General features: G+C 47.0%; 1 protein-coding gene across 1 annotated transcript in view; it reads left to right on the forward strand.

Moving 5' to 3' along the window:
- Positions 1 to 27254, forward strand: part of TMEM47 (transmembrane protein 47) — a 49248-nt gene that overhangs the window by 6320 nt on the left and 15674 nt on the right. Inside the window, exon 2 of the mRNA XM_030202358.1 lies at positions 19546 to 19686. Within this exon, the coding sequence (XP_030058218.1) occupies positions 19546 to 19686 (141 nt within the window). The remainder of the gene's footprint in view (positions 1 to 19545; positions 19687 to 27254) is intronic.

Genomic DNA, 27254 nt, shown 5'->3' on the forward strand with positions numbered 1-27254 from the left:
GATTCTACATGGAATGTTGCTAGTATTGGAGATTCTAACATGGAATGTTGCTATTCCACTAGCAACATTCCATGTAGAAGCCTGCGTGGCCACATTGGTGATCTGCAAGGGCCGACTTCTAGTGGAACAGCAACATTCCATGTAGAATCTCCAATAGTAGCAACAGTGGAGGAGTGGCCTAGTGGTTAGGGTGGTGGACTTTGGTCCTGAGGAACTGAGTTCAATTCCCGGCACAGGCAGCTCCTTGTGACTCTGGGCAAGTCACTTAACCCTCCATTGCCCCATGTAAGCCACATTGAGCCTGCCATGAGTGGGAATAAATAAATTAAATAAATAAATTTTAATAATAGCAGCGCAGCCCTCAATCCAGGAAGGGAATTCATGTGCAAGCTTTTGCATTTTCTCATTCCAGTTTTTCAAACCCTCCCTTCTGTATTTAAAGTTGCTGGAACATACCCACTGCTTCTTTTCTCCTAGACCAAATAAAGAGTTTCCTATTTGTCAGTCTGCAGAGTCCAAAACAACCTTAAAAAAAGAAAGTTTAGTTCTCCTGGTTACCAGGAAATAGAAATAAACTTTGGAGAATTTTCTTTTCTTTTCTTTTTTTTTTGGTGCTTCTTACACAGCAGAAATGGAAATTTATGGAGGAATGTGTACACTTAAGAACAGTCTCCTTAGCAACGGCCGTCCCTCGCCCCTTCCTGTGGAGTCCCTGAAATATCATCTCTGGCTGCAGATTTTCAATAAAAGACTTTTTTTTTTTTTAAAAGGTGAATTGGAAAAAAATCGAATAGAAGACACAAGGGAACTTTTAAGCCCCTTCCCCTGACCTTGAGGAGAAAGAGAAGCTTCTGCCACAGTTTGCAGAGAATGGACTCTGGATGTTGCTTTCTGTAGGGTTCAGGCACCTGCTTTCAGGTCCCTGGAAGGGTGGGATCAGTGGTCTGGCAGGGTACATTGCAGATCTGACCCTACTCCCAAGAGCTTCCCTGCCTTCTGCTGTGGTCCAGTCCTAATAGAAAAAAGAAAAGCTCAGGTGTTGAATCACCATTATTTTAAATTTGGGGTTAATAGCTTTTTGGCAGCTCCTGGAGCTGGATTTCACGAAAATATCATAGGTGGCATGGTTGACTTGTTTCAGTCAAGGGCATTCGAGCAGATCCTTTTATTTTTCTCCTGTCTAGCACCTAGCCAGACCCAGACAGGGGTTTGAGGGTTAAGGAACTCTATTTTAAAAGAGAACACAAATGCCATTGAAAGGGGCTGGTTGTCTTTGCTGCTAGTTTCAGATTCAGAAAGGCAGAACTGGAGTTGGTGGAGAATGCCTGTGGTTGGGGGTGGGGTGGGGGGGGGGGGGGGTAACTGCTGGGGCCAGGCCAGCTATAAAATGCAGAAGAGACCAAAAAAAATACACAGCAGTTGCCTTCTGTTTCCAAGATTTCCTGACCCATTTCTGTAGCCTCGAGAACATCCTGAATTGTGCTGATGTGGTTTAACATACATTCCAGACTTAACCCTAATCTGAGCAAAGATTCAGGCTTCCAGTTTCTGGCCAAAGGCAGGTCTCTGTGTTTAAAAAAAAAAAACCAAAAACAAAACCCAGGGATGTTGCTGGAAGGGAATCTAGGGAGCTGGCTCCAGCTCCATGCACCCTTCAGATCTCCAAAGGTCGTCTGTGACGGCCTCTTTGCAAGGGACAGAACGTGTGGGGTGGGTTGAACTGTGCTTACAGGGCATGCAATAACACCGAGGAAGTCTTCAGACTTTGGCAAATTGGTTTTGAAAGGATTTGAAAAAGAACACTTTACAAACTGCAAGCCCTTCTATCTGAAGTGATAATGCACAATTATTCAGTGAAAAAGTTAGCATCATAATTAAGAATGTGAAACATCCGTATATTTCCAGCCTAACCAGAGCAGGATGCTTTGTGAACTGGCCATTTTGATATTGTCTTGACTTTGTTTTATGTGTGTTCTGTTGAATGTTTTGACTTGTGACTGACTTGCATGGAAGGCAGTTACGGCTTGCATTGAGTTATTTACTTTCAGTTACTTTGATAGCGACCCAGCCCAGAGAGTACATTTTAAAAAGGTCTTAGCCGTAGCTGCTGTGTGGATGGAAGGATTACAGGGTTGGCAGGAGCTGTTGATCCATCCCCTGCATCTGAGAAGGGAGATGTGGGTTCTTTCTTCATCCCTGTGTTGACACATATTCCAGGGAGACCCGGTAATTGGGGCAGTGTCTCCTCTTGAGGTTTCCTGGAAACTGGCATAAGCAGAGCCAGTGAAATCTTATTAACTCGTTAGTGCCCCCCGCCGGTTCGCCTCGTTTCGTTGTCGTTATGTTGGACACCTTATATCTCACGGGCCCGTTCTGGATGGAAAATAGAATCTCTTATTTAGGAAGTTTAAATGATTTCGCTATGTCATTACTTTATTTCCTCATATACTCCAGAGAGACGGAAAGTTCCCTCAGATTGTCAGGATTTGTGTGCTTCCTTTTTAAGTGAAAACTTAACTGTTTTCTGCCAGCTTGTGCCTCTGGGGGGGGGGGGGGAGCCTTGACTGCATCAGTGCCCCTGTTTTGGGTAACAGGCACAAAAGCCCCTTTCAGCTGCTCTTTATCTCCTGCCAGGTAAAAGTCACTGTGAAAGAATCTTTTTTTTTTTTTTTTTTGTTAAGGTAGATGACAGTGCACTTTACTTAAATGGCCCGAAGGGTAGCTCTACACACCTGTCCACTCTGTTTAAAAATGAAAACCTCTGACACTGTAAGCTCCTGGCGTGGCAGGATGTCTCTCTCTAGAGATGTGCAGATGTTTCTACAAGAAAGATCCTTTAGCTGTCTGGGTTTTTTTTTTCCCCAGATCGTTCAGAATCTTAGGGTTCCTTTTACTATGGTGAATGCAGCAACTGTGCACAAAATCCTAAATTCTTTAGCTCAGCAGCCTGACGCCCCCTCATTGTACAATGTGAGCACCTAAATGTAAGTGCCATTTGTGCGTTCGGATGATAGAATATCAAGTACTTTCAGATTCATGCGTGTGTTGCTAGTTGGGCATTAATCCCCAGATTCTGTATAGCGTGCCTAGAGTTACGCGCATAAATCTAGGCGTATTTTATAACTACTTGTGTACATTAATTGTTTTAACAAGCTGCTAAGCGTTGTTAACAGCTCTTACTACTACTACTACTACTTATCGTTTCTGTAGCGCTACTAGACGTACGCAGCGCTGTACACTTGAACATGAAGAGACAGTCCCTGCTCGACAGAGCTTACAATCTAATTAGGACAGAGAAACAGGACAAATAAGGGATAATGACAAAGAGTAGCAAGATTCCGGAATCCAAGAGTAGCAAGATTCCATTCAGAATCCCAAAGAGTAGCAAGATTCCGGAATCCCAGAGTAGCAAGATTCCATTCAGAATCCCAAAGAGTAACAAGATTCCGGAATCCCAAAGAGTAGCAAGATTCTAGAATCCCAAAGACTACCACTACTACTTATCATTTCTGTAGCACTACTAGACGTACGCAGCGCTGTACACTTGAACATGAAGAGACAGTCCCTGCTCGACACAGCTTACAATCTAATTAGGACAGACAAACAGGACAAACAAGAGATAAGGGAATATTAAGAGGAGGATGATAAAATAAAGGTTCTGAACAAGTGAATAAGGGTTAGGAGTTAAAAGCAGCATCAAAAAGGTGGGCTTTTAGCTTAGATTTGAAGACGGCCAGAGATGGAGCTTGACGGACCGGCTCAGGAAGTCTAATCCAGGCATATGGTGCAGCAAGATAAAAGGAACGGAGTCTGGAGTTAGCGTTGGAGGAGAAGGGTGCAGGTAAGAGAGAGAGAAGCAATAACGAACACTAATTGGCAAAAATTAGAATTTACGCGCGTACATTGCCAAGCGTATTCTGTAATGTACTGCGCCTAAATTCTAATGTGTGCAGGCAAAAAGGGGCGTGGATAGGGCTGTGGAAATGGGAGTTCCAAAATCTATGCGCGTTGTTATAAATCTACGCGCAGGGATTTACACCAGCTTTTCATTGGTGTAAATGGACACGCATAGATTCAGTCACACGAACTATGCCTAAGTGTAGATTTACGCACGGTATTTAGAATAGGCTTAGGCGTAATTACCTAGCGCGCATTAATTTTAGGCACCATATATAGAATCGGTCCTTAGCGGTATTCCATAATCTTAGCACGGGGGTTTTCATATGGGCGTGGCGCGGGTAGCTCCCACAACTACACACCTGTTTTCCGGAACAGTGCCATTAATGTGCTAAAGTGCCGCATTTTGGGGCGCATATTCACAGCCAGAGACATGGCGCAAGTGGGCGTGCCTAATTTGGTGTGGAAATGCTGCCTTTCCATAGTATTCTGTAATGGAATCTGGGTGCCCTGATCCCGTTATGAAATTCACGCTTACCTCCGGATTCCGTTTATAGCGCCTGGGGTTCCACGCCAAAATGCAAGCGTATTCTATAATAATGCGTGTAACTTCATTGGCTTAACATGCCAATCAGCGTTTTTAACAGCACTTAACAAGCAATAATGAGCACTGACTGGCAATAATTAGAATTTACGCTTATAACTCGTTAAAACTCAGTAAGCATATTCTGTAACGCAGAGCGCTTAAATTCTAACATGCAGAGCTAAAAAGGGGCGCGGTTATGGGCGTTCCAAAATGTATGCGCACTGTTATAGAATATGCCCTTCTGCGCCTAAATCTACGTGCTGGTATTTATGCCGCATTTCCCTTGAGGTCTATAAAATAATGAGTGGAGTTGAACGGGTAGATGTGAAGCGTCTGTTCACGCTTTCCAAAAATACTAGGACTAGGGGGGCATGCGATGAAGCTACAATGTAGTAAATTTAAAACTAATTGGAGAAACTTTTTCTTCACTCAACGTGTAATTAAACTCCGGAATTCATTGCCAGAGAATGTGGTAAAGGTGGTTAGCTTAGCAGAGTTTAAAAAAAAGGTTTGGACGGCTTCCTATAGGAAAAGTCCATAGACCGTTATTAAATGGACTTGGGGAAAATCCACTATTTCTGGGATAAGCAGTATAAAATGTTTTGTACATTTTTGGGATCTTGCCAGGTATTTGTGACCTGGATTGGCCACTATTGGAAACAGGATGCTGGGCTCGATGGACAGTTTGGGAACCGCTGCTATAAGGGGTCATTTATGTGTGTACGCTGCTACTTCTGTAGTAAATGGTTTAATACCCTCTTGACATACCTTAATAGAAGGCCTTAACGGCACTGCACCAGTGGCGTAGCTACGTGGGGTCGGGGGGGGGGGGGCCTGGGCCCCTGTAGATTTGGCCCTGGACACCCCTGCTGACGACCCTCCCCCGCCGAAGCCTTGCAGATCAGCCAGCGAGGTTCTCTTCTTCCGGCGCAAGGCTTTGCTCTGTTTCTGTGAGTCTGACGTCCTGCACGTACAACATGCAGGACGTCAGAAACAGAATGAAGCCTTCGCGGGAAGAACAGGACCTCCTCGGCTGGCGGGGATTGGGGTCCCCCCGCCAGCAAAGGTAGCCCACGGCGACAGCGGGGGAGGGTTTGTGATGGGAGAGGGGGGTCGAGAGGGTCGTCGGCAGGGGTCGTCAGTTGGTGGTGGCGGCGGGTGGGGTCGGTATTGGCGGGGGGGTCGGCGGCACCGGGGGGGGGGGGCTAAATGTGCCCCCTCACCTCGGGCTCTGGACCCCCTCCCGCCGAAGTCTGGCTACGCCCCTGCACTGCACATACATTTAGCACAGGTTAAGGGTATTTGTGGCCTTCTGTGTGGCAGATGCCAGGAATACCCCTAAAAGTCAACGCAAAGCTTTGCGGTTACTTCCTGGTAATTCTGGCAGTTACCACGCTTAACTGTACTTTGGTGAAAGGGCCTTTTTAGGCTCATCTTTCTTTAACTGATGGGAAGTGAGTGAGGATATACCTCAGTTTGTGGTATTGTGTCAGGAAAAAGATCAGGGTGTAGTTGTAGATATTACGCGGAAATTGTTTTGCTCAGTTTGCAACGGTGGCCAAAAAAAGCAAACTGTGTGCTAGGAATTATTAGGAAAGGGATGGTGAATGAGTCCAAAAATACTACAATGCCTTTGTATCGCTCCATGGTGCGTCCACACCTTGAGTATTGCGTTCAGTTCTGGTCGCTGTATCTCAAAAAAAGATTTTCAAAGCACTTAGCCTTCCAAAGTTCCATAGGTTTCTATGGAACTTTAGAAGGCTAAGTGTTTTGAAAATGAGCGAAGAACAACAAAGAGAGTCCAATTCTCCCGCAAAAACACACAAAGAAACAACGAGTCAAGCGGAAGATATTCAGAAGGACCAGACTGAAGTCACAGATGTTGACAGTCAAAAATGATGGTTTATTAAGACCCTGCACGGTCCGTGTTTCGGCCAAGAGGCCTCCTTCAGGGGTCCAGTTTGTCCGTTATTGGAAAGCGAAGATAGTATTTGTGTCCAACTCCCTCAATTTTCTCCCTGCTGGCCGTTTCCACCTTCTGGGCCAAGAAGATCTGGTGCGGGGTTCCGTGCTGATAGGTGATGTAGTTCACCACCACCCGGACTGCCCTGGTAGCTGGGTGAAAATGAGCCCCATAGCGGAATTAGAAAAAGTTCAAACAAGAGCGACCAAAATGATAAAGGGGTTGGAACTCCTCTCGTATGAGGGAAGGCTAAAGAGGTTAGGGCTCTTCAGCTTGGAAAAGAGATGGCTGAGGGGAGATACGATTGAGGTCTACGAAATCCTGATTGGTGTAGAATGAGTAGAAGTAAATCAATTTTTACTCGTTCCAAAAGTACAAAGACTAGGGGACACTCGAGGAAGTTACATGGAAATACTTTTAAAACAAATAGGAGGAAATATTTTTTCACTCAACGAATAGTTAAGCTCTGGAACTCTTTGCCGGAGGAGGTGGTAACAGTGGTTAGCGTATCTGGGTTTGGACAAGTTGCTGGAGAAAAAGTCCATAGTCTGCTATTGAGACAGACATGGGAAGCAACTGTTTGCCCTGGGATTTGTAGTATGGAATGTTGATACTCTTTGAGATTCTGAATGGAATCTTGTCACTCTTTAGGATTCCGGAATCTTGCTATTTTGGATTCTACATGGAATGTTGCTACTCTGAGATTCTGCATGGAATCTTGTCACGCTTTAGGATTCCAGAATGTTGCTATTCTTTGGGGTTCTACATGGAATGTTGCCACGATTTGGGTTTCTGCCAGGTACTTGTGACCTGACTCGGCCACTGGGATACTGGGCTAGATGGACCACTGGTCTGACCCAGTATGACTACTACTCTTATCTTCTTGGTTGTCTTCCTTCTCTTTGTCCTTCCCATCCTGAAACATTGCCCGAGAGTCACAAGTCTTAAACTTAGATTTGCAAGGGAGATTTGATTCCTCCACACTGATCTAGGGCTTTCTCGGCCACAAGGGGTCACTAAAGAGCCTTATCCAAGATACCCAGCAGATTGGGGATGTGAGCCTGACCGATGTAGTCCTGGCGTGCCCCCCCCCAATCTGCAGATGTAGCTTCTGTTTTTCTTCCCCCTGTCTTTAAGTAAGAATAATTTTTACAAATGTGCCCTCAAAAGGGTTTATGTGGTTTTAATCCTTATGATGTAATGTGGCAGTTCTACAGATCGGCATCCTAAGTACCGCAAAAAAGCCATGCTTAGTGCCAGTTCTGTAATGGGGTTTAGGCTTGCCTAAACCGCTAGAGAATATGGGCCATAAGGTGGCATTGGCACCCCAAAATATAGGCACGGTCGTTTGTTTCAAGTTACTTTATCGCTTTATATACCGCTAAAGGGTGAATATTATCAACACGGTTTACAAAAATTTTAAATAGGAAAGTTTACGGCAAATGAACATAGGAAAGATAAAGGGCTAGAGATGAGGGGAGAGGGTAAAGAAGGGGAGGGGCAGATAATGTCAACTCAATGTAGGTGTAACTGGGTGCACCGCGCCACACACGCAACTTATAATATTTTTTAAGTTGCCTATCCAGCTCATTTTCGAAAGAGAAGGGCGCCCATCTTTCGACACAAATCGGGAGACGGGCGTCCTTCTCGCAAGGCCGCCCAAATCGGCATAATCGAAAGCCGATTTTTTTTTACACCCTCGACGGCTTTCCGTCGCGGGGACGACCAAAGTTTACGGGGGGGAGGGGTGTCAGCAGGGTAGCGAAGGCGGGACTGGGGCATGATTAGGAGATGGGCGTCCTCGGCCGATAATGGAAAAAAGAAGGGTGTGCCTGACGAGCACTTGGCTGACTTTACTTGGTCCATTTTTTTTCACGACCAAACCTCAAAAAGATGCCCTAACTGAGCAGATGACCTCCCCTTACTCCCCCAGTGGTCACTAACCCCCTCCCACCATAAAGAAACAGGTTAAAAATACTTTTTTGCCAGCCTCTATGCCAGCCTCAAATGCCATACTCAGGTCCATCGCAGCACTATACAGGTCCCTGGAGCAATTGTAGTGGGTGCAGTGTACTTCAGGCAGGCGGACCTGGGGGGGGGGGGGTTGGGGGGCTCAGCACCCAAGGTAAGGGAGCTAGGAACCTGGGAGCAATTTGTGAAGTCCACTGCAGTGCCCCCTAGGGTGTCCGGTTGGTGTCCTGGCATGTGAGGGGGGACCAGTGCACTTCAAATGCTGGCTCCTCCCACGACCAAAGGACTTGGATTTGGCCGTTTTTGAGATGGATGTCTTTGGTTTCCATTATCGGCGAAAACCAAGGGGGGCCATCTCTAAGGTCGATCTAAATGTCAAGATTTGGGCGTCCCCGACCGTATTATCGAAGCGAAAGATGGATGTCCATCTTGTTTTGATAATACGATCGGGGACACCCCTTTACGGGGCCGTCCTTAGAGATGGGCGCCCCCGTTCGATTATGCCCCTTCACGTCACTAGGTGAAATGCTGTGTCACGCCCATGCTCTGCCCACATTAATGCTCCCCATGCAGGGACTTAAACATGCATTTTGTAGACTAGCACTTACGAGCATAACTACCAATTATTGGTGCCTGTTGTGCATAACTGCAATTATTTTATTAATGTGGGCTTTGTTAGCGCCTAATTTTGGTGCATATTATAGAGAGGCCTTTTAAGTTTATACCTGAGGCAGTGGAGGCTTAAGGGACTTTGCCAAGGTCACAGTGAGCCACGAAGTTACATGGAAATACTTTTAAAACAAATAGGAGGAAATATATTTTTCACTCGAAGAATAGTTAAGCCCTGGAACTTGCCACCAGAGGATGTGGAAACGGTGGTTAGCGTATCTGGTTTTAAAAAATATTTGGCAAAGTTCCTGGAGGAAAAGTCCATAGTCTGTTATTTAGACAAACATGGGGAAGCAACTACCGGTACTTGTCTCTGGGATCAGTAGCTTGAATCTTGCTACTCTTTGTGGAGTTCTGGAATTTGGGATTCCAGAATCTTGCTACTGTTTGTGGGATTCTGCATGGAATCTTGTTACTCTTAGAGATTCTGGAATTTTGCTACTCTTTGGGATTCTGGAATCTTTCTACTGTTTGTGGGATTCTGTACGGAATTTTGTTACTCTTTGTGGCATTCTGGAATTTTGTTACTTTTTGGGATTCCGAAATCTTTCTACTGTTTGTGGGATTCTGCATAGAATCTTCTTTGGAATTCTGGAATCTTTCTACTGTTTGTGTGATTCTGTATGGAATCTTGCTACTCTTTGAGATTCTGGAATTTTTTTACTCGGATTTCAGAATCTTGCTACTGTTTGTGGGATTCTGTATGGAGTCTTGTTATTTTTTATTTTTGTTACATTTGTACCCCGCACTTTCCCACTCATGGCAGGCTCAATGCGGCTTACATGGGGCAATGGAGGGTTAAGTTCCTCAGTTCCCCAAGACCAAAGTCCACCACCCTAACCACTAGGCCACTCCTCCACTCCGTTACTCTTTAGGATTCCGGAATCTTGTTACTCTTTGAGGTTCTGCAATCTTGCTACCCTTTGGGTTTTGCCAGGTACTTGTGACCTGCATTGGCCACTGTTGGAAGCAGATTACTGGGCTAGATGGACCCTTAGTCTGACCCAGTATGGCTATTCCTACATTCTAAATGGGGTTTGAGCTGTTTTCCCTGCTTCCCAGCCCATTGCTGTAGCATGCGAGTTTTCTATCCCCCCCACCCCCCCCCGTTGACTGTACCGTGGACTTGTTTTTGGTACCAGACACTGAAACCCTTTTAAGATCAGTAAGTCTTCCCTTGCTGGCTTTTCTGTGCTTTAAGCAGAACAGTTGATATTTGGCCGGTGTTAATAGACATAAGTAACATAGTAAATGACGGCAGAAAAAGACCTGCATGGTCCATCCAGTCTGCCCAACAAGACAAACTCATATGTGCTACTTTTTGTGTATACCCTACTTTGATTTGTACCTGTGCTCTTCAGGGCACAGACCGTATAAGTCTGCCCAGCACTATCCCCGCCTCCCAGTCCCGCCTCCCGCCACCGGCTCTGGCACAGACCGTATAAGTCTGCCCAGCACTATCCCCGCCTCCCAGTCCCGCCTCCCAACCACCGGCTCTGGCACAGACCGTATAAGTCTGCCCAGCACTATCCCCGCCTCCCAACCACCAGCCCCGCCTCCCACCACTGGCTCTGGCACAGACCGTATAAGTCTGTCCAGCACTATCCCCGCCTATTTGGGTGCAAGCAGATGGTAATGACACATCTCTAGCTAATACGCATTCGAAAATGGTTAGGCAGGATTAGACTTAAAGAGAAAAAAAATGGAGAGAGGGCTGGGGGTTAGGTTAGGCAGCTTTATATACCAAACGTGGGAGGTAAAAACGCTGCTTTGAATTGTTTGAAATTCAAACAGTTGTATGAATTTTTAGCAGCTGCTCCCATTCGGCAACAAATTCCAGAGTTTAATGCACAAACTTTGGAATTCGTTGCCGGAGAATGTGGTGAAGGCGGTTAGCTTGGCAGACTTTAAAGAGGGGTTAGACCAGGGGCGTATCTGCGTGTGGCCACAGGGGCCTGGGCCCCCGCAGATTTCGCCCTGGCCCCCCTCCCCGCCGTCAACCCTCCCCCGCTGCTTACTTTTGCTGGCGGGGGGCCCCAACCCCCGCCAGCCGAGGTCCGACCCGCAATCTCCATATTTCGTCTTCCTCCGTGGCCAAAACCATGTGCTTCAAGGAAGTAACACTGCAGTGCTGATTCGTTGAATCCAGTTCGGCGTCTGACGTCGCAGCACGTCAGACGCCGAACTGGATTCAACGAATCAGCACTGCAGCGTTACTTCCTTGAAGCACATGGCCACGGAGGAAGACGAAATATGGAGATTGCGGGTCGGACCTCGGCTGGCGGGGGTTGGGGCCCCCCGCCAGCAAAAGTAAGCAGCGGGGGAGGGTTGACGGCGTGGAGGGGGTGGAGAGAGGCGGCGGCGGGGGGGGGGGGGGGGAGGGAGGCAAAAATGTGCCCCCCCTCTCTGGCTCTGGCCCCCCCTACCGCCGGATTCCAGATACGCCCCTGGGTTAGACGGTTTCCTAAAGGACAAGTCCATAAACCGCTACTAAATGGACTTGGGAAAAATCCACAATTCCAGGAATAACGTGTATAGAATGTTTGTACGTTTGGGAAGCTTGCCAGGTGCCCTTGGCCTGGATTGGCCGCTGTCGTGGACAGGATGCTGGGCTCGATAGACCCTTGGTCTTTTCCTAGTGTGGCATTACTTATGTACTTAACTTCTCCCCTAGTTGAAAGCTGAGGTGTGGCGGTAAAGGACGCTGGCAATAATTTCTCTGCCTTGGGTTGTTTCAGTGGTTGGTAAACGACCCAGTGTACGGAAAGGGGTGTGCGGAAGTTGGGGGTCCTTTAAGGTGTGTTTAATACCGGTCCGGTAGTGAAAAGCCAGTAACGCATTGGAAGCAGCAAAAGGTTTCCATTTAGTGCAAGGTCAGAGATGTATAGTCCAGGCGAACGAGCGGGGCTTGGCGTTCTTTTCCTGTGAATGAATTATAGATTAAGCCATTTCTTGTAACTCTGCATCTTAGGTGGAGAAGCCCGGCTGAAAGGCAAGCAGAAAGATGCCCTGCATCCTGTGGAGCTCCACAAGGTATTCAGCCTGTCACTAGGAGAACTGAGGTTTTGCCTGAAACCTTGCTAACATTTGTTTCCTGTATCAGTCAGCAAAAAGTCACATTTGGTTTAAAAGCGTGTGTGACTGACGTCCTTCGCGGTGAAAGGAACTCCCAGTTGTTTGCTGGAACTCTGCGGAAGGGAGGAATCTTTGCTCATGGCATGCAGAAATAGTGTCAAGCATGTTAAGCGTTTTCTCCCGTGGACACGAAATGGGGAAAAGCCCTTTGGTGCAGCCTGAGGTACTATTCTTACAGAAGCAGCAGCAGCAGCCCAATTTAACCGTTTAATCCGGCGTGTGCTTCCTGTAATGCAGCCAAATAAAATGTCTTCTGTTTCATGTCACTGGTGGAGCTGGGCTAGACGGAATAAAAATGTGTGTGGAGGGGCCAGGCGGGGCATGAGAGGGGGAGGAGCAAACCTACCTGATGGGGCTTGCATATTTCAAAAGGAAAACGGGATCTAATGGGCTTTGCCTGTACCATTAGATGGAAACTTTATCGAATTTTTTTTTACCCGTGCAGGGTCCAGGCAGATAAGGTGGAGGAATGTGATGCTAGCAGTGTGTAAAAGCCAGCGCTGCTACCTTTCCTTATGATGCGAAAGATTCTCAGATTTTTTTTTTTTTTTGTAGGAAGAAACAGATTTAGGTGCTTGGAAAAAGCGTTTGGAATGGGGGTGGGCAATCTCATTACTACTACTACTATTTAGGATTTCTATAGCGCTACAAGGCGTACGCAGCGCTGCACAAACATAGAAGAAAGACAGTCCCTGCTCAAAGAGCTATGTAATAAAAGTGAGCCAAGTATAGGACAATCAAGCCATTGTGACATCACTGATGAGGTTGGCTCTTATTGGTGGCCTGAGGCATTGTGACATCACAATATCACCTCTGATTACAAGAGACTACTACTACTACTATTTATCACTTCTATAGCACTACAAGGCGTACGCAGCGCTGCAGAAACATAGAAGAAAGACAGTCCCTGCTCAAAGAGCTTACAATCTAATAGACAAAAAATAAATAAAGTAAGCAAATCAAATCAATTAATGTGTACAGGAAGGAGGAGAGGAGGGTAGGTGGAGGCGAGTGGTTACGAGTCAAAAGCAATGTTAAAGAGGTGGGCTTTCAGTCTAGATTTAAAGGTGGCCAAGGATGGGGCAAGACGTAGGGGCTCAGGAAGTTTATTCCAGGCGTAGGGTGCAGCGAGACAGAAGGCGCGAAGTCTGGAGTTGGCAGTAGTGGATAAGGGAACAGATAAGAAGGATTTATCCATGGAGCGGAGTGCACGGGAAGGGGTGTAGGGAAGGACGAGTGTGGAGAGATACTGGGGAGCAGCAGAGTGAGTACATTTATAGGTTAGTAGAAGAAGTTTGAACAGGATGCGAAAACGGATAGGGAGCCAGTGAAGGGTCTTGAGGAGAGGGGTAGTATGAGTAAAGCGACCCTGGCGGAAGACGAGACGGGCAGCAGAGTTTTGAACCGACTGGAGAGGGGAGAGGTGACTAAGTGGGAGGCCAGCAAGAAGCAGATTGCAGTAGTCCAAACGAGAGGTGACAAGGGTGTGGATGAGGGTTTTGGTAGAGTGCTCAGAAAGAAAGGGGCGGATTTTACGGATGTTGTAAAGAAAGAAACGACAGGTCTTGGCGACCTGCTGGATATGAGCAGAGAAGGAGAGAGAAGAGTCAAAGATGACCCCAAGGTTTCGAGCTGAGGAGACAGGGAGAATGAGAGAGCCATCAACAGAAATAGAAAACGGGGGGAGCGGGGAGGTGGGTTTGGGGGGGAAAATGATAGTGATAGTGATAAGCCAGTCTTAGAATATGAAGCAGTTTTGCTGCTTCTCTCGCTCTTTGCTTTCATGAATTAATCTTAAGTACGTAAGTATTGGCACACTGGGACAGACCAAAGGTCCATCAAGCCCAGCATCCTGTTTCCAACAGTGGCCAATCCAGGTCACAAGTATCTGGTATGATCCCGAAAAAAATTCAATACGTTTTACGCTGCTTATCCCATAAATAAGCAGTGGATTTTTTCCCCAAGTCCATTTAATAATGGTCTATGGACTTTTCCTTTAGAAAGCTGTCCAGGCCTTTTTTAAACTCCGCTAAGCTAACTGCCTTTACCACATTCTGCGGCAGTGAATTCCAGAGTTTAATTTCACGTTGAGTGAAGAAACATTTTCTCCGATTTGTATTAAATTTACTACTTTGTAGTTTCATTGCATGCCCCCTAGTCTTAGTATTTTTGGAAAGAGTAAACAGACGCTTCACGTCTACCCGTTCCACTCCACTCATTATTTTATAGACCTCTGTCATATCTCCCCTCAGCCGCCTTTTCTCCAAGCTGAAGAGCCCTATCCGCTTCAGCCTTTCTTCATAGGGAAGTCATCCCATGTCCTTTATCATCTTCATTGCCCTTCTTGATGTATCCATCAAAATTCTGAATGTTGCTGAAGCGTTTGGGGCTGGCTGTGCACTTCTGAACTTACTGTGGATAAAATACTTCCATACCTGATCTTTTTTTTTTTTCTGGGTAAGACAGCTGCGCTTCCTTGCAGCTGAACGAACCTGCCTAATAAACTCTGCCTCTGTGCCAGGTACTATCACTGCAAAAAGCAAAAGGAGTTTATTTAAAGAGAGGCACAGAACAGCTTGAATACAGATTTTAAAGCTGCAGGACCAGTGAAAGTCTAAATGGTCTGTCAGCTTTCCAATCTTTGCCTGTCAGTTTCACATTTTCTTTCACAGACCTCTGTGCTTTAGAACAGATTTATCCCTTCATTTTGGCCACACCTCCTGATTAAGAAGCTCCCATGCCAACCCTCTTCAGTTATCCTAGAGCAGTGATGGTGAACCTATGGCACGTGTGCCAGAGAGGGCACGCGCGCCATTGCCAGGGGCAGGCCAGGACGGGCCCAGCCACTTTCCCTCCAGGCCCGCCCACCCAACATCCCCTCGCATGTCCTCCCCGCCGGTGCTGATTACCTCCGTCGAAGCGGCTGCGTCTTTGAAAGCCCTGCCCGTCTCTAGCCTTCCCATCGTGAGTTCGTTCCCTCAGAGTCAGTCCCGCCTTCTGACATCATTTCTGCGAGGGCGGGACTGACTCTGAGGGAACGAACTCACGAAGGGAAGGCTAGAGACGGGCAGGGCTTTCAAAGACGCGGCCACTTCGACGGAGGTAATAAAAAAGATTTTACATGCAGGGCATGGATGGGAGCAGGAGGGGAGGGCAGGGGAGAGAAGAGAATCGCTGGGTATGGATGGATGGAGGGGAGGGCAGGGGAGAGGAGGATTGCTGGACGTGGGGGGAGGGCAGGGGAGAGAGGAGGGTTGGTGGACATGGGTGGATGGAGGGGAGGGCAGGAGAGAGGAGGGTTGCTGGATATGGATGGATGGAGGGGAGGACAATTGTTGGACGGATGGAGGGAAGGGAAGACAGGAAGGAGATGCACATAGATGGAGGGGAAGGGAGTTATCAGCACGCATGCAACAGCAAAAATCACATTAATTATTCAAAAGCATGCCAAATGCTTTTAAAGTTCTGTTATTCAGAACATTGCCCTGTTGGCACTTTGCGATAAATAATTAGATTTTGGGTTGCTGTTTGGGCACTCGGTCTCTGAAAGGTTCGCCATCACTGTCCTAGAGGTATTCATGCTTTATATATCGGTGTGATGTTTGCATGGGGCTCTGAAGATCAGCTCTTCAGCTGTCTGTGCTGTAGTCATGATTTTCTTCTATCAAACTGACGCCTGCATGGGAGAGGGGAGGAGGGGGGGTGCGTGAGGAATAGCACCCAGTGTGCTAACGTTTATCGTGATGGGAGTGACTGAGTAGGAAAAGCTTTGATGAAGTTCAAAAGTGTAATTGGAGCAAAATTGGAGGGATCTTACTGATTTTGCTAGTTCAGACAGCTGGATGTACAAAACAAACCCCCTATAAATCAGAAGACGTGATTAAATTCCACTTTATCTAGTTCAGTTTTTCAAATTTTGAATGATTTTGTTGGAGGAAACCATAACCATAGATTTACCATTCAGTTCTTATTAGCAAACCAAAATTATACCCAGATTTATCATCTGCCTCCGTTTGTTTATATATATTTCTCTGGGAAGCAAAACCAGTGCTGGGCAGACTTCTACGGTCTACGCCCTGATTGTGGCTGAATAGATAGGGATGGGCTGGAGTGTGAATTTTAAGGGGCTTCGACGTTTGCTTCAGAACTTATAGTACAAGAACAGTGCTGGGCAGACTTCTACGGTTTGTGTCCCGAGAATGGCAAGGACAAATCAAACTCGGGTATAAAGTATCACATACCATGTAAAATGAGTTTATCTTGTTGGGCAGACTGGATGGACCGTTCAGGTCTTTATCTGCCGTCATTTACTATGTTACTATGTTGTGGTCTGGGGGTGGAACTGGAAATTTCTCGGTTAGTGGCAATATTTAGAGGCCTATTTTCAAAGCACTTAGACTTACAAAGTTCCACAGATTACTAAGTGCTTTGAAAATGAGCCCCATTGATGTACTAACTGGGTAACCATACATACATAAAATATGTCCAGCTTCCAGAAAAATACACAGGTCTACATCATCAGAATCGGCTTTTCGCATCTGGTATTTCAAAAGAGGAAGACTAGCTTTTTTCACAACGTTTCTTTGACGTTTGTGCAGATATGGAACTGCTCGATAGTGGCAAAGCATCGCGTGGCCCGTAGCCCCTCCTCTTTGGAATCCATAGCAGTACAGGCAGATATGAGGAGAGGCTGTCGGCACTGCCATGAGTACAGGAGTAGCCTAAAAGAGCAGGGCTGCCGAGAGACCCAGCAGGACACGGGGCAGGACTGGACCACTGCGTCCCCCCACTCGGGCCACTGCCGCACCAACTTGTGCCGCCCCCGTACCGACTGCTGCTGTCTTCTCCTGCTGCGTGTGCCGCCCAGGAACCGGATGATTGCATTAACGCGATATCGCATGGATGATCAGAGATAATGCATGCAAATTTAAGCAGCGCAATTATCTCTGATCATGGGGTAGACGTTCGGGAGAATTGTGCCTGAGCATTGCCTCAGCACAATCCTCCCGCACTTGTTTGACAGGCCTGGGCTGTCAAAAGCCCAAACCTGTCAAACACAGGGGCTTGGAGGTCCATGGGACCACCAGGCCCTGACTACCCCTGCCCCGAGCAAGGCAAAACGGGGGGCTGGAGGTCCGGCGGACCTCCGGTCCCCCCGACGATCCCCCCCCCCCCGAAAATGGTCCCTGGTGGTCAAGTGGCCGCCGCCCCCCCCAACCCAACCCCCAGCATTGGCAAGGGTCCACTCTGCCATCCGATCCGACGCCCACCCTCCCTCTCAGCCTGCCTGCCCGCTCCCCTACCTTGATTGGAGGAGGGTCGCAGCCTGCCTGCCTCCCTCCTCTTCCTTCGATGCCGCAAAATGGCGGCGCCCTGCCCAGCGCATCCTGGGATGCGCTGGGCGGGGCTACACACCACATAAGCCCCCCCATCATGTCTTTCCTAGTGAGAATGTTCAAGCCTCCCCACCCAACTAAAGCAGGGGCATAGCCAGAACTTGATTTTTGTGATGTACTGGGGGGGGGGGGGGAGCTTTTCCTTTCGGTCCCCCCCATCATGTCTTTGCTGGTGGGAATATGCAAGCCCCTCCACCCAACTAAAATAAAGTAGGGGCATAGGCAGAACTTGATTTTTGGGATGTACTGGGTGGGGGGGGGGGGGGCGGGGGGGGAGATGAGCGTGGCGGTAGAATGGATTTCAGGTCTGTTTTGGTGCCAAATCTAGAGGCTGACCAAATTTCAGTTTCCGAGTCGGAATCCCTGGTATGGCCCTTGCCCAATACAGGTCTGAGAGGAAGGCAAGAGCCTGCATCTGTCGGGGAAAAGAACTCATGTGCTCAACTGCATGATGACACGTGATTCAGTGGTGCTGCCGTGACACGGGGGGCATTTTTGATATGACGGCTAAGTCTGACTTTAGACGTTTTGCAAAAAACAAAAGTCCAAAATCTGAATAGGAAAGAAGTTCATTTTCAAAAAAGAAAAACATCTTTCTTTTGTTTTCGAAAATACTGTTTCTAGCACGGTTTTGTGCTTTGGATGTTTTGGTTTATGGTCAATTAAAAAAAAAAATGTCCACGTGAAAAACGTAGAACATCAAGCCATTGGGATGTAGGAGAGGCCGGCAGTTTTACTACACTGGTCTCCCAGACATCCCAGGAGATAAATGGGACACCTTAGGGGGCACTGCCCTGGACTTCAAAAACATGCTCCTAGGTACACCTCTCGCCTTTACTAATTTTGTCTGCTGAGCCCCCCCCCCCCCCAAACCCACTGCCCACAACTGTACATCACTACAATAGCCCTTAGAGGTGAAGGGGGCACCTATATCTGGTTACGGTGGGTTTCTGATGAATTTTGGAGGGCTCAGTTTCCCCCACTAATGTGACAGGTAGAGGGAGATAGGGACCAGAGTCCCCCACTCCATGGTGCACTGCACTGACCACTACACTACTCCAGGGACCTACCTGGCTTTAACATCTGAGGCTGTCATAGAGGTTGCTAAATCGTATTTGTATTCACATTTGTAGGGCAGGGCTGCCGAGAAGGGGTGGGGGGGACAGGGGGGACAAAATTCCCCGGGCCCGGCCGCCGGCGCTGCAGTTCCCGGTCTCACCTGCCTGCCTCCTCGGCTCGGGGCCCCCTGCATTCGAAGCGGCAGTTGCAGATCTTCTGGCCTTCCCTCCCTGTGTCCCGCCCTCGTGGAAACCGGAAGTTACATCAGACGAGGGCGGGACACAGGGAGGGAAGGCCAGAAGAGAGGTGATCTGCGACTGCTGCTTTGAATGCAGGGGGCCCAGAGCCGTGGAGGCAGGCAGGTGAGACCGCGGAGTGCAGCGGGGGGGCCGTGCTCCGGGCCCGGCCTAGTCTCTCGGCGGCCCTGTTGTAGGGGGGTGGGAGGGGTCAGTGACCACTGGGGAGGGGGGTACTGGGGGTAACCCCTGATTCCCTCCAGTGGTCATCTGGTCATTTAAGGCACTCTTTTGTGCCTTATTCATTATAAAAACAGGTCTAGCTCAAAACGTCTTAGTTTTAGTACTGGACACTTTTTTGTTTTGTTCCATTGCGGCTGAAAAACGTCCCAAGTGTTAGGAACACCCAGATCCCGCCCTTAACATGCCCCTGACAGACCCCCTGTGATTTGAACGCACTTCTGATGGACTTCATAGAAAAAGCGTCTAAAACTTGGTTTTGAAATACCAGTTTGGACGTTTTGGCGAGAAAAACGTCCAGATGCAGATTTCTGCCACTTTTTGGACGTTTTTCTCTTTTGAAAATGAGCTCCACTGTGTCGTATTTACACCAACGTCTTTCTCTCTCCACAGACTGGCAGATTGCTACTCTGGCTTTACTCCTGGGCGGTACAGCCATCATTCTCATTGCTTTCCTCGTTGGCCTGATCTCCATCTGCGTGGGATCCCGTAGACGCTTCTACAGACCGGTTGCTGTCATGCTGTTCGCGGCAGGCAAGTAGAATCCTCACTCCTAGAATTGCGTTAAAATTTTATGAACAAGGAAGGCGAGTACTGCGTTGTTATTGCCAGCTAGAAGCGTTTTTGCGGTACATCGATTTCTTGTCTCTAAGAACTGGGGATTTTCATGTCACGCAATGATAGTTAAATGTATAAAAACAGCCAGTTAATCTGTGCATATTGGTGGGAATCCTGCAGTTAATTACGATCTTTTTCCAAGAGGATCTGCAGGGGAGAGGTAGATTAGTTTGCCAGAGTTAATATTATCAATAGAAATCAAACAAAATAAAACATGGAAAAGAAAATAAGATGACACCTTTTTTATTGGACATAACTTAATACATTTCTTGATTAGCTTTCGAAGGTTGCCCTTCTTCCTCAGATCGGAAATAAGCAAATGTGCTAGCTGACAGTGTATATAAGTGAAAACATTCAAGCATTACTATGACAGTAAAATAGATACCATTGGAGATTCTACATGGAATGTTACTACTATTGGAGATTCTACATGGAATGTTGCTACTATTGGAGATTCTACATGGAATGTTGCTACTATTGGAGATTCTACATGGAATGTTGCTATTCCACTAGCAACATTCCATGTAGAAGGCTGCGCAGGCTTCTGTTTCTGTGAGTCTGACGTCCTGCACGTACGTGCAGGACGTCAGACTCACAGAAGCAGAAGCCTGCGCGGCCACATTGGTGATCTACAAGGGCCAACTTCTACATGGAATGTTGCTAGTGGAATAGAATCTCAAATAGTAGCAACAGTGGAGGAGTGGCCTAGTGGTTAGGGTGGTGGACTTTGGTCCTGGAGAACTGAGGAACTGAGTTCGATTCCCGGCACAGGCAGCTCCTTGTGACTGGGCAAGTCACTTAACCCTCCATTGCCCCATGTAAGCCGCATTGAGCCTGCCATGAGTGGGAAAGCGCAGGGTACAAATGTAACAAAAATAAAATAGATACTATTGGAGATTCTACATGGAATGTTTCTATTCCACTAGCAACATTCCATGTAGAAGGCTGCGCAGGCTTCTGTTTCTGTGAGTCTGACGTCCTGCACGTACGTGCAGGACGTCAGACTCACAGAAGCAGAAGCCTGCGCAGCCACCTTGGTGATCTGCAAGGGCCGGCTTCTACATGGAATGTTGCTAGTGGAATAGCAACATTCCATGTAGAATCTATAGAAATCAAACAAAATAAAACATGGAAAAGAAAATAAGATGATACCTTTTTTATTGGACATAACTTAATACATTTCTTGATTAGCTTTTGAAGGTTGCCCTTCTTCCTCAGATCGGAAATAAGCAAATGTGCTAGCTGACAGTGTATATAAGTGAAAACATTCAAGCATTACTATGACAGTAAAATAGATACCATTGGAGATTCTACATGGAATGTTGCTACTATTGGAGATTCTACATGGAATGTTGCTATTCCACTAGCAACATTCCATGTAGAAGGCTGCGCAGGCTTCTGTTTCTGTGAGTCTGACGTCCTGCACGTACACTCACAGAAGCAGAAGCCTGCGCGGCCACATTGGTGATCTACAAGGGCCGACTTCTACATGGAATGTTGCTAGTGGAATAGCAACATTCCATGTAGAATCTATAGAAATCAAACAAAATAAAACATGGAAAAGAAAATAAGATGACACCTTTTTTATTGGACATAACTTAATACATTTCTTGATTAGCTTTCGAAGGTGAAATAAGCAAATGTGCTAGCTGACAGTGTATATAAGTGAAAACATTCAAGCATTACTATGACAGTAAAATAGATACCATTGGAGATTCTACATGGAATGTTGCTACTATTGGAGATTCTACATGGAATGTTTTATCATTTTCCTTCGACCCCTTGAGACAGGCAAACAAAATTCATGATGTGTTTCTCCTAGTAGTAACGCCGAGCGTACAGTAAACAGGATTACATTCGGGGGTGTTTATTTCCGTGTTGGTACTGGAAGAAAAATCAATTTCACTGTGGCATTCATACACTTATTAATTTAACACCCATCACCTGCCAGGGCTTTTTATGATCTAGGGATGTAGATTTACATTGCGTTTTTATTTTTCAAAGCACTTCGATACAGCAGTCACAGTAAACCATTCTGCAGAAATAAAAGCTTGAATGCCACCCATAACAAATGTTGGAAAAAAAAAATCCCTGATTTTGCATTCTAGTGTTTTTAATCTTAGCCAGTAATAGATTGTATTTTTTTACTTCTGAAAGGCTTGCTGCCTTTAAACTTGCCAGTCGCATTTGTGTTATAACCAGCGGCACGCGCTAATCCCGTCCGATAGCTGGTAATGGAGAGCTGCAGAACCGTCCAGCCTGTTACATGGATTAGGAAAACCAATTTACAAGGATGTGAATCAGTGGGGGAGTGTGACCCCCGCAGCTGGGACGTATGACAGTCTCCTGCTGCCCCCTGCTGCTTCTGCTGAGAACTAATGAACCTCATCAAAGCAGAACCAGGACAAAATCTGTCGGGCAATGCAGAGCTGTTAAGGTGGTGGAAATGACAAGGTTACGTTTTCACTACAAAGCAAAGCTGTTCGGGTATTGGAAAGTAGCATTTTAGGAAAAGGGAAATGGGATGGGATTGAATATACCACATTTCTGCGCTTAAAATCAAAGCTTCGTTCAGTTTCTGAGTCTGATCTGCAGGACGTCAGACTCAGAAACAGAACGAAGCCTTGTGCTGGAAGAAGAGGACCTCGGCTGGCGGGGGTTGGGGTCCCCCGCCAGCAAAGGTAGGCGGCGGCAGGGGAGGGTTGGTGGCAGGAGGGGGGGGTCGAGAGGGTCGTCGGCGGGGGGGGGGGTCAAAGTTGGTGGCGGCAGCGGCGGGGGGGGGGGGGGTGGGGGGTTCTAAAATGTGCCCCACCTCAGGCTGGACCCCTCTCCCGCCGAAGTCTGGCTACGCCCCTAGCTGTTATCAACACTGATTAGCTTGTTAAGCCAATTAAGCAACGTACATTGTTACAGAATACGCCTGGATTTCGTCGCAGATCTGTAGGCACGCTATATAGAATCCGTCGGCATGTATTCCGGCACCCAACTTTGGGAACGAGAACACCAACTGAAGCCTGGTGTAAATCCTGCAGCACAGCCTTCAAATTCTATTATACTGCGTAGAACACTTTACGGCGCTTATGCCCCTCCCATAACCACGCCCCCTTTTGGATTGCACATGAGAGGATTTGGGTTCAGATCTTGATAGAATCGCGCACAGCTAGATCCACGTGCCAATCCAAATTAGAGCCAGTTAACATCCATGCTTGATTGTTAACAGCTCATTAACTATTTGTATGCCGATCTCGGGATCATGCGCGATTTTGAGCTCCCAAATTTGGGCACCATTTAGAGAGTCCAGGGGATGGTGCTTAGAAGCTCTTCTATTTTAGAACAGTGTTTCCCAAGTCCAATCCTGGAGTTCCCCTTGCCAGTCAGGTTTTCAGGATATCCTCAATGAATATGCAAAAAAAATTGAGTTGCATATATTGCCTCCAATGGTCCATCTAGCCCAGTATCCTGTTTCCAAACAGTGGCCAATCCAGGTCACAAGTACCTGGCAGAAACCCAAATCGTGGCAACATTCCATGTAGAACCCCAAAGAATAGCAAGATTCTGGAATCCTAAAGAGTGACAAGATTCCATGCAGAATCTAAGAGTAGTGTCACATCCCTCGCTAACTCCGTCTGTGCTTACCCAGAGGCCAGCCCGCAGCCATGGCCGGCCTTGATCCCGCCGCCGAGCGATGCGCCGGCTCCTCGCCCTGGTAGCCGGCCATTCCGGTCTCGAGGCGATGCCGGCCAAGAGCGGGGGCCGGCCGCTGCCGAGATTGCGGCCGAAGACCGGCCTCCTATGACTTCTAGTTCTCCATCGCCGGCTATGGAAGTTGCGCTCGCTCCGGCAGGGAAGATGGCGCCGGGAACTTGGGGCCAGCGTCTCTTCCGCCTAGTGAACGCGGGAATCAAGATCCCGCCCTGGAGGACCCTGATTGGGTGGTTGGGACCAAGGCTCCACCGGAAGACCGGCCTTGAACCACTCCGAAGGGTTCCTCGAGGGAGCTCCCCCGAAGTCTCCGCCCCTGTCAGCTGAGGCTCGCTTGCTGATTGCTAGTAGTATTTAAAGCGTCATCTCCGGCAGGCATATTGCTTCGGCTTCTGTTCAGTGAGGCTCCAGCTTAGTGGTGATTTCTGGACTACTTTGCGTGTCGCCTGTTTTGACCTTCTGCTTGTCCCTGGACTACTCTGCTCGCCGCCTGCCTTGACCTGTTGCCTGTCCCTGGACTACTCTGCTCGCCGCCTGCCATGACCTGTTGCCTGTCCCTGGACTACTCTGCTCCTTGCCTGCTCCTCTCCCCTGCTGGGGTTGGGAGGCTTGTCCCCTTGTGTCCGGTCAGTCCGGCCACCCCCGCGGTTCCAGAAGTCCCGTTGGCCACCTGCAGCTGGGGGCTCAACCTCTGGTGAACGGTGGTTGCCGCGGGTGAAGTCGGGGTGCTCGGCTGTCCTTTGGGGGAACATTGAGGCATACCTTACGTTCTCCTGGGGGATCCAAGGGCTCACATCTCATCAGTCAGGACAAGTAGCAACATTCCATACTACAAATCCCAGGGCAAGCAGTATCTTCCCCATGTCTGTCTCAATAGCAGGCTATGGACTTTTCCTCCAGGAATTTGCCCAAGCCTTTTTTAAAACCCAGATACGCTAATCGCTGTTACCACATCCTCCGGCAAAGTGTTCCAGAGCTTAACTATTCGTTGAGTGAAAAAATATTTTGTTCTGTCCCGGCGGACAGTACAAAAATACTCCTTCCCTTCATACATGGAATTTCAATCCATGATGATTCCATGTTGCTATCTGTTTCATATGGAATGTTTATTTTATTTTATTTGACTCGATTCCCTCTTTAACATATAGCGCAACTCCCCCCCTCCAATGTGATCCTCTCTATCATTGCAATACAATTTGTACCCTGTTAACACAGTGTCCCATTGCTTGTCCTCTTTCCACCAAGTCTCTGAGATGCCTATTATATCCCACCTCATCATTAAGTTCTATATATTCTAACTCTCCCATCTTATTTTTTAGGCTTCTAGCATTTGTATACAGGCTGTTCAAATTGATTTTTTTCCTTTGATTTACAATCTGCTTAGAAGTTGAAGGGAGTAATTTGCATCCTTTATCTCCAGTACTGGACTTGGAAATACTAGTTTAGAGCATCTTATTTCTTGCACTAATGTATTTAAGGTGTAGAAGATGAGGGGAAGGATGAGCACATGTACTGTGTCTTGAAGACGTCCGCCGTTTGCTGTGATAAATCTAAGCTTATTGCTGAGTTGTCCGAAGGAGGTGGGGTTTGCAGAGTCTGATTGCCATTGGTTTCATGCTTTTTGCCTAACCAAATTTAGAATGTGGTTTTTTTTTTCTGAGCCCTTGGCCGTTAATATACAAGGTACATCCTTGGAGGTGTAGCCTAGTGGTTAGTGCAGTGGATTTGATCCTGGGGAACTGGGTTTGATTCCCGCTGCAGCTCTTTGTGACTCTGGGCAAGTCACTTAACCCTCCAATAAGTACCTGTATATACTATGTAAACTGCTTCAGATGTAGTCACAAAAACCACAGAAAGGTGGTATATCAAGTTCCATTTCCCTTTCCCCCTTTCCCTTATGACATTACAATATCAGAAGTGAGCCAAGTATCGGGCAATCAAGCCATTGTGACATCACTGATGAGGTTGGCTCTTATTGGTGGAATGAGTGGAGGAGTGGCTTAGTGGTAAGTGCAGTGGACTTTGATCCTGGGGAACTGTATCGGGCAATCAAGCCATTGTGACATCACTGATGAGGTTGGCTCTTATTGGTGGAATGAGTGGAGGAGTGGCCTAGTGGTTAGTGCAGTGGATTTGATCCTGGGGAACTGGGTTTGATTCCCGCTGCAGCTCCTTGTCACTCTGGGCAAGTCACTTAACCCTCCAATAAGTACCTATATATACTATGTAAACCCCTTTGAATGTAGTTGCAAAAACCACAGAAAGGAGGTATATCAAGTCCCATTTCCCTATTTGAGAGTCTGGATGGAATGTTGCTACTATTTGAGATTCTCCATGGTGGAACATCATATATACTGAATACACAATCTAACCTTTGCTGAAAACTTGCTGAAAAAAGTTTTTAACGTATAAATATAAAATTGGATTACGCTGAGAATAGAGAACAGGTTTCTCACAAGAATTTAAACAGAAACCTCAACGCCCCGTATAGCGTCTGTTTTTAATATAGTGAAGATTTTCACAAGAGCGCCTTCTTTGTCGCCTGAATTTATTTTTATTTATTTATTTATTGCATTTGTATCCCACATTTTCCCACCTTTTTGCAGGCTCAATGTGGCTTACAATGTATCGTTCTTGGTAGATAATAGATTGGAAGATAACAATTAGTGTTACATAAAGGCCGTGAATGACATGGTAGAAAATTGAACAAGCAGATATAAGAAAAAAACAGTTCTGATTATAGGTAAGGTGGAGATGTGTTATATTTACCATTGCTGAGCTTTGTGGTATGCCTTGTTGAAGAGGTGGGTCTTCAGAGATTTGCGAAAGTTAGTTCATAAATAGCTTTTAAGTTGTGCGGCAGTGCGTTCCATAACTGTGTACTCAGGTAAGAAAAGTTTGACGCAAGCGTTAGTTTGTATTTTAGACCTTTACAACTGGGGAAGTGAAGATTGAGGAATGTGCGGGATGATCTTTTAGCGTTCCTGGGTGGCAAGTCTGTCAGGTCTGACATGCCGTGAATAATTTTATGAACTAGAGAACACACCTTGAACGCGATACGTTCTTTGAGAGGGAGTCAGTGTAACTTTTCCCTTAGGGGTTTAGCACTTTCATATTTTGTTTTTCCGAATACGAGTCTAGCTGCGGTGTTCTGGGCGGTTTGAAGTTTCTTGATGATTTGCTCCTTACAGCCAGCGTAGAGTGCATTGCAGTAATCTAGGTGACTAAGCACTTATGACTGTACCAGGTTGCGAAAGATGGTCCTTGGGAAGAAAGGTCTTACTCTTTTTAATTTCCACATTGAATGGAACATCTTCTTGGTTGTATTTTTCACATGATTTTCAAGCGTGAGGTGTGTCGGTCAATGGTAACTCCAAGAATTTTTAGGGTGTCCGAGACGGGAAGGGACAGGTTTGATGTGTTTATGGTGGTGAATTTGCTTGTGTTATGTTGTGAGGTAAGTATAAGGCATTTGTTTTTTCTGCATTAAGTTTCAACTGAAATGCATCTGCCCATGAATGCATGATATGGAAACTTTGGTTTATGTCGTTGGTAATTTCCTTTAAATCATGATTAAATGGGATGTAAATCGTTACGTCATCTGTGTATATGTATGGATTGAGGTTTTGATTGGATAATAATGTGGCCAAGGGTGTCATCATTAGGTTGAAGAGAGTCGGCGAGAGGGGGGATCCTTGGGGGACTCCACATTCAGGTATCCATTTGGCTGAGATGGTCGAGTTAGATACTACTTGGTATGATCGCATGGTTAGGAAGCCTTT

Source organism: Microcaecilia unicolor, chromosome 4, assembly GCF_901765095.1.
Source record: "Microcaecilia unicolor chromosome 4, aMicUni1.1, whole genome shotgun sequence".
In the NCBI taxonomy this organism is placed as follows: domain Eukaryota; kingdom Metazoa; phylum Chordata; class Amphibia; order Gymnophiona; family Siphonopidae; genus Microcaecilia; species Microcaecilia unicolor.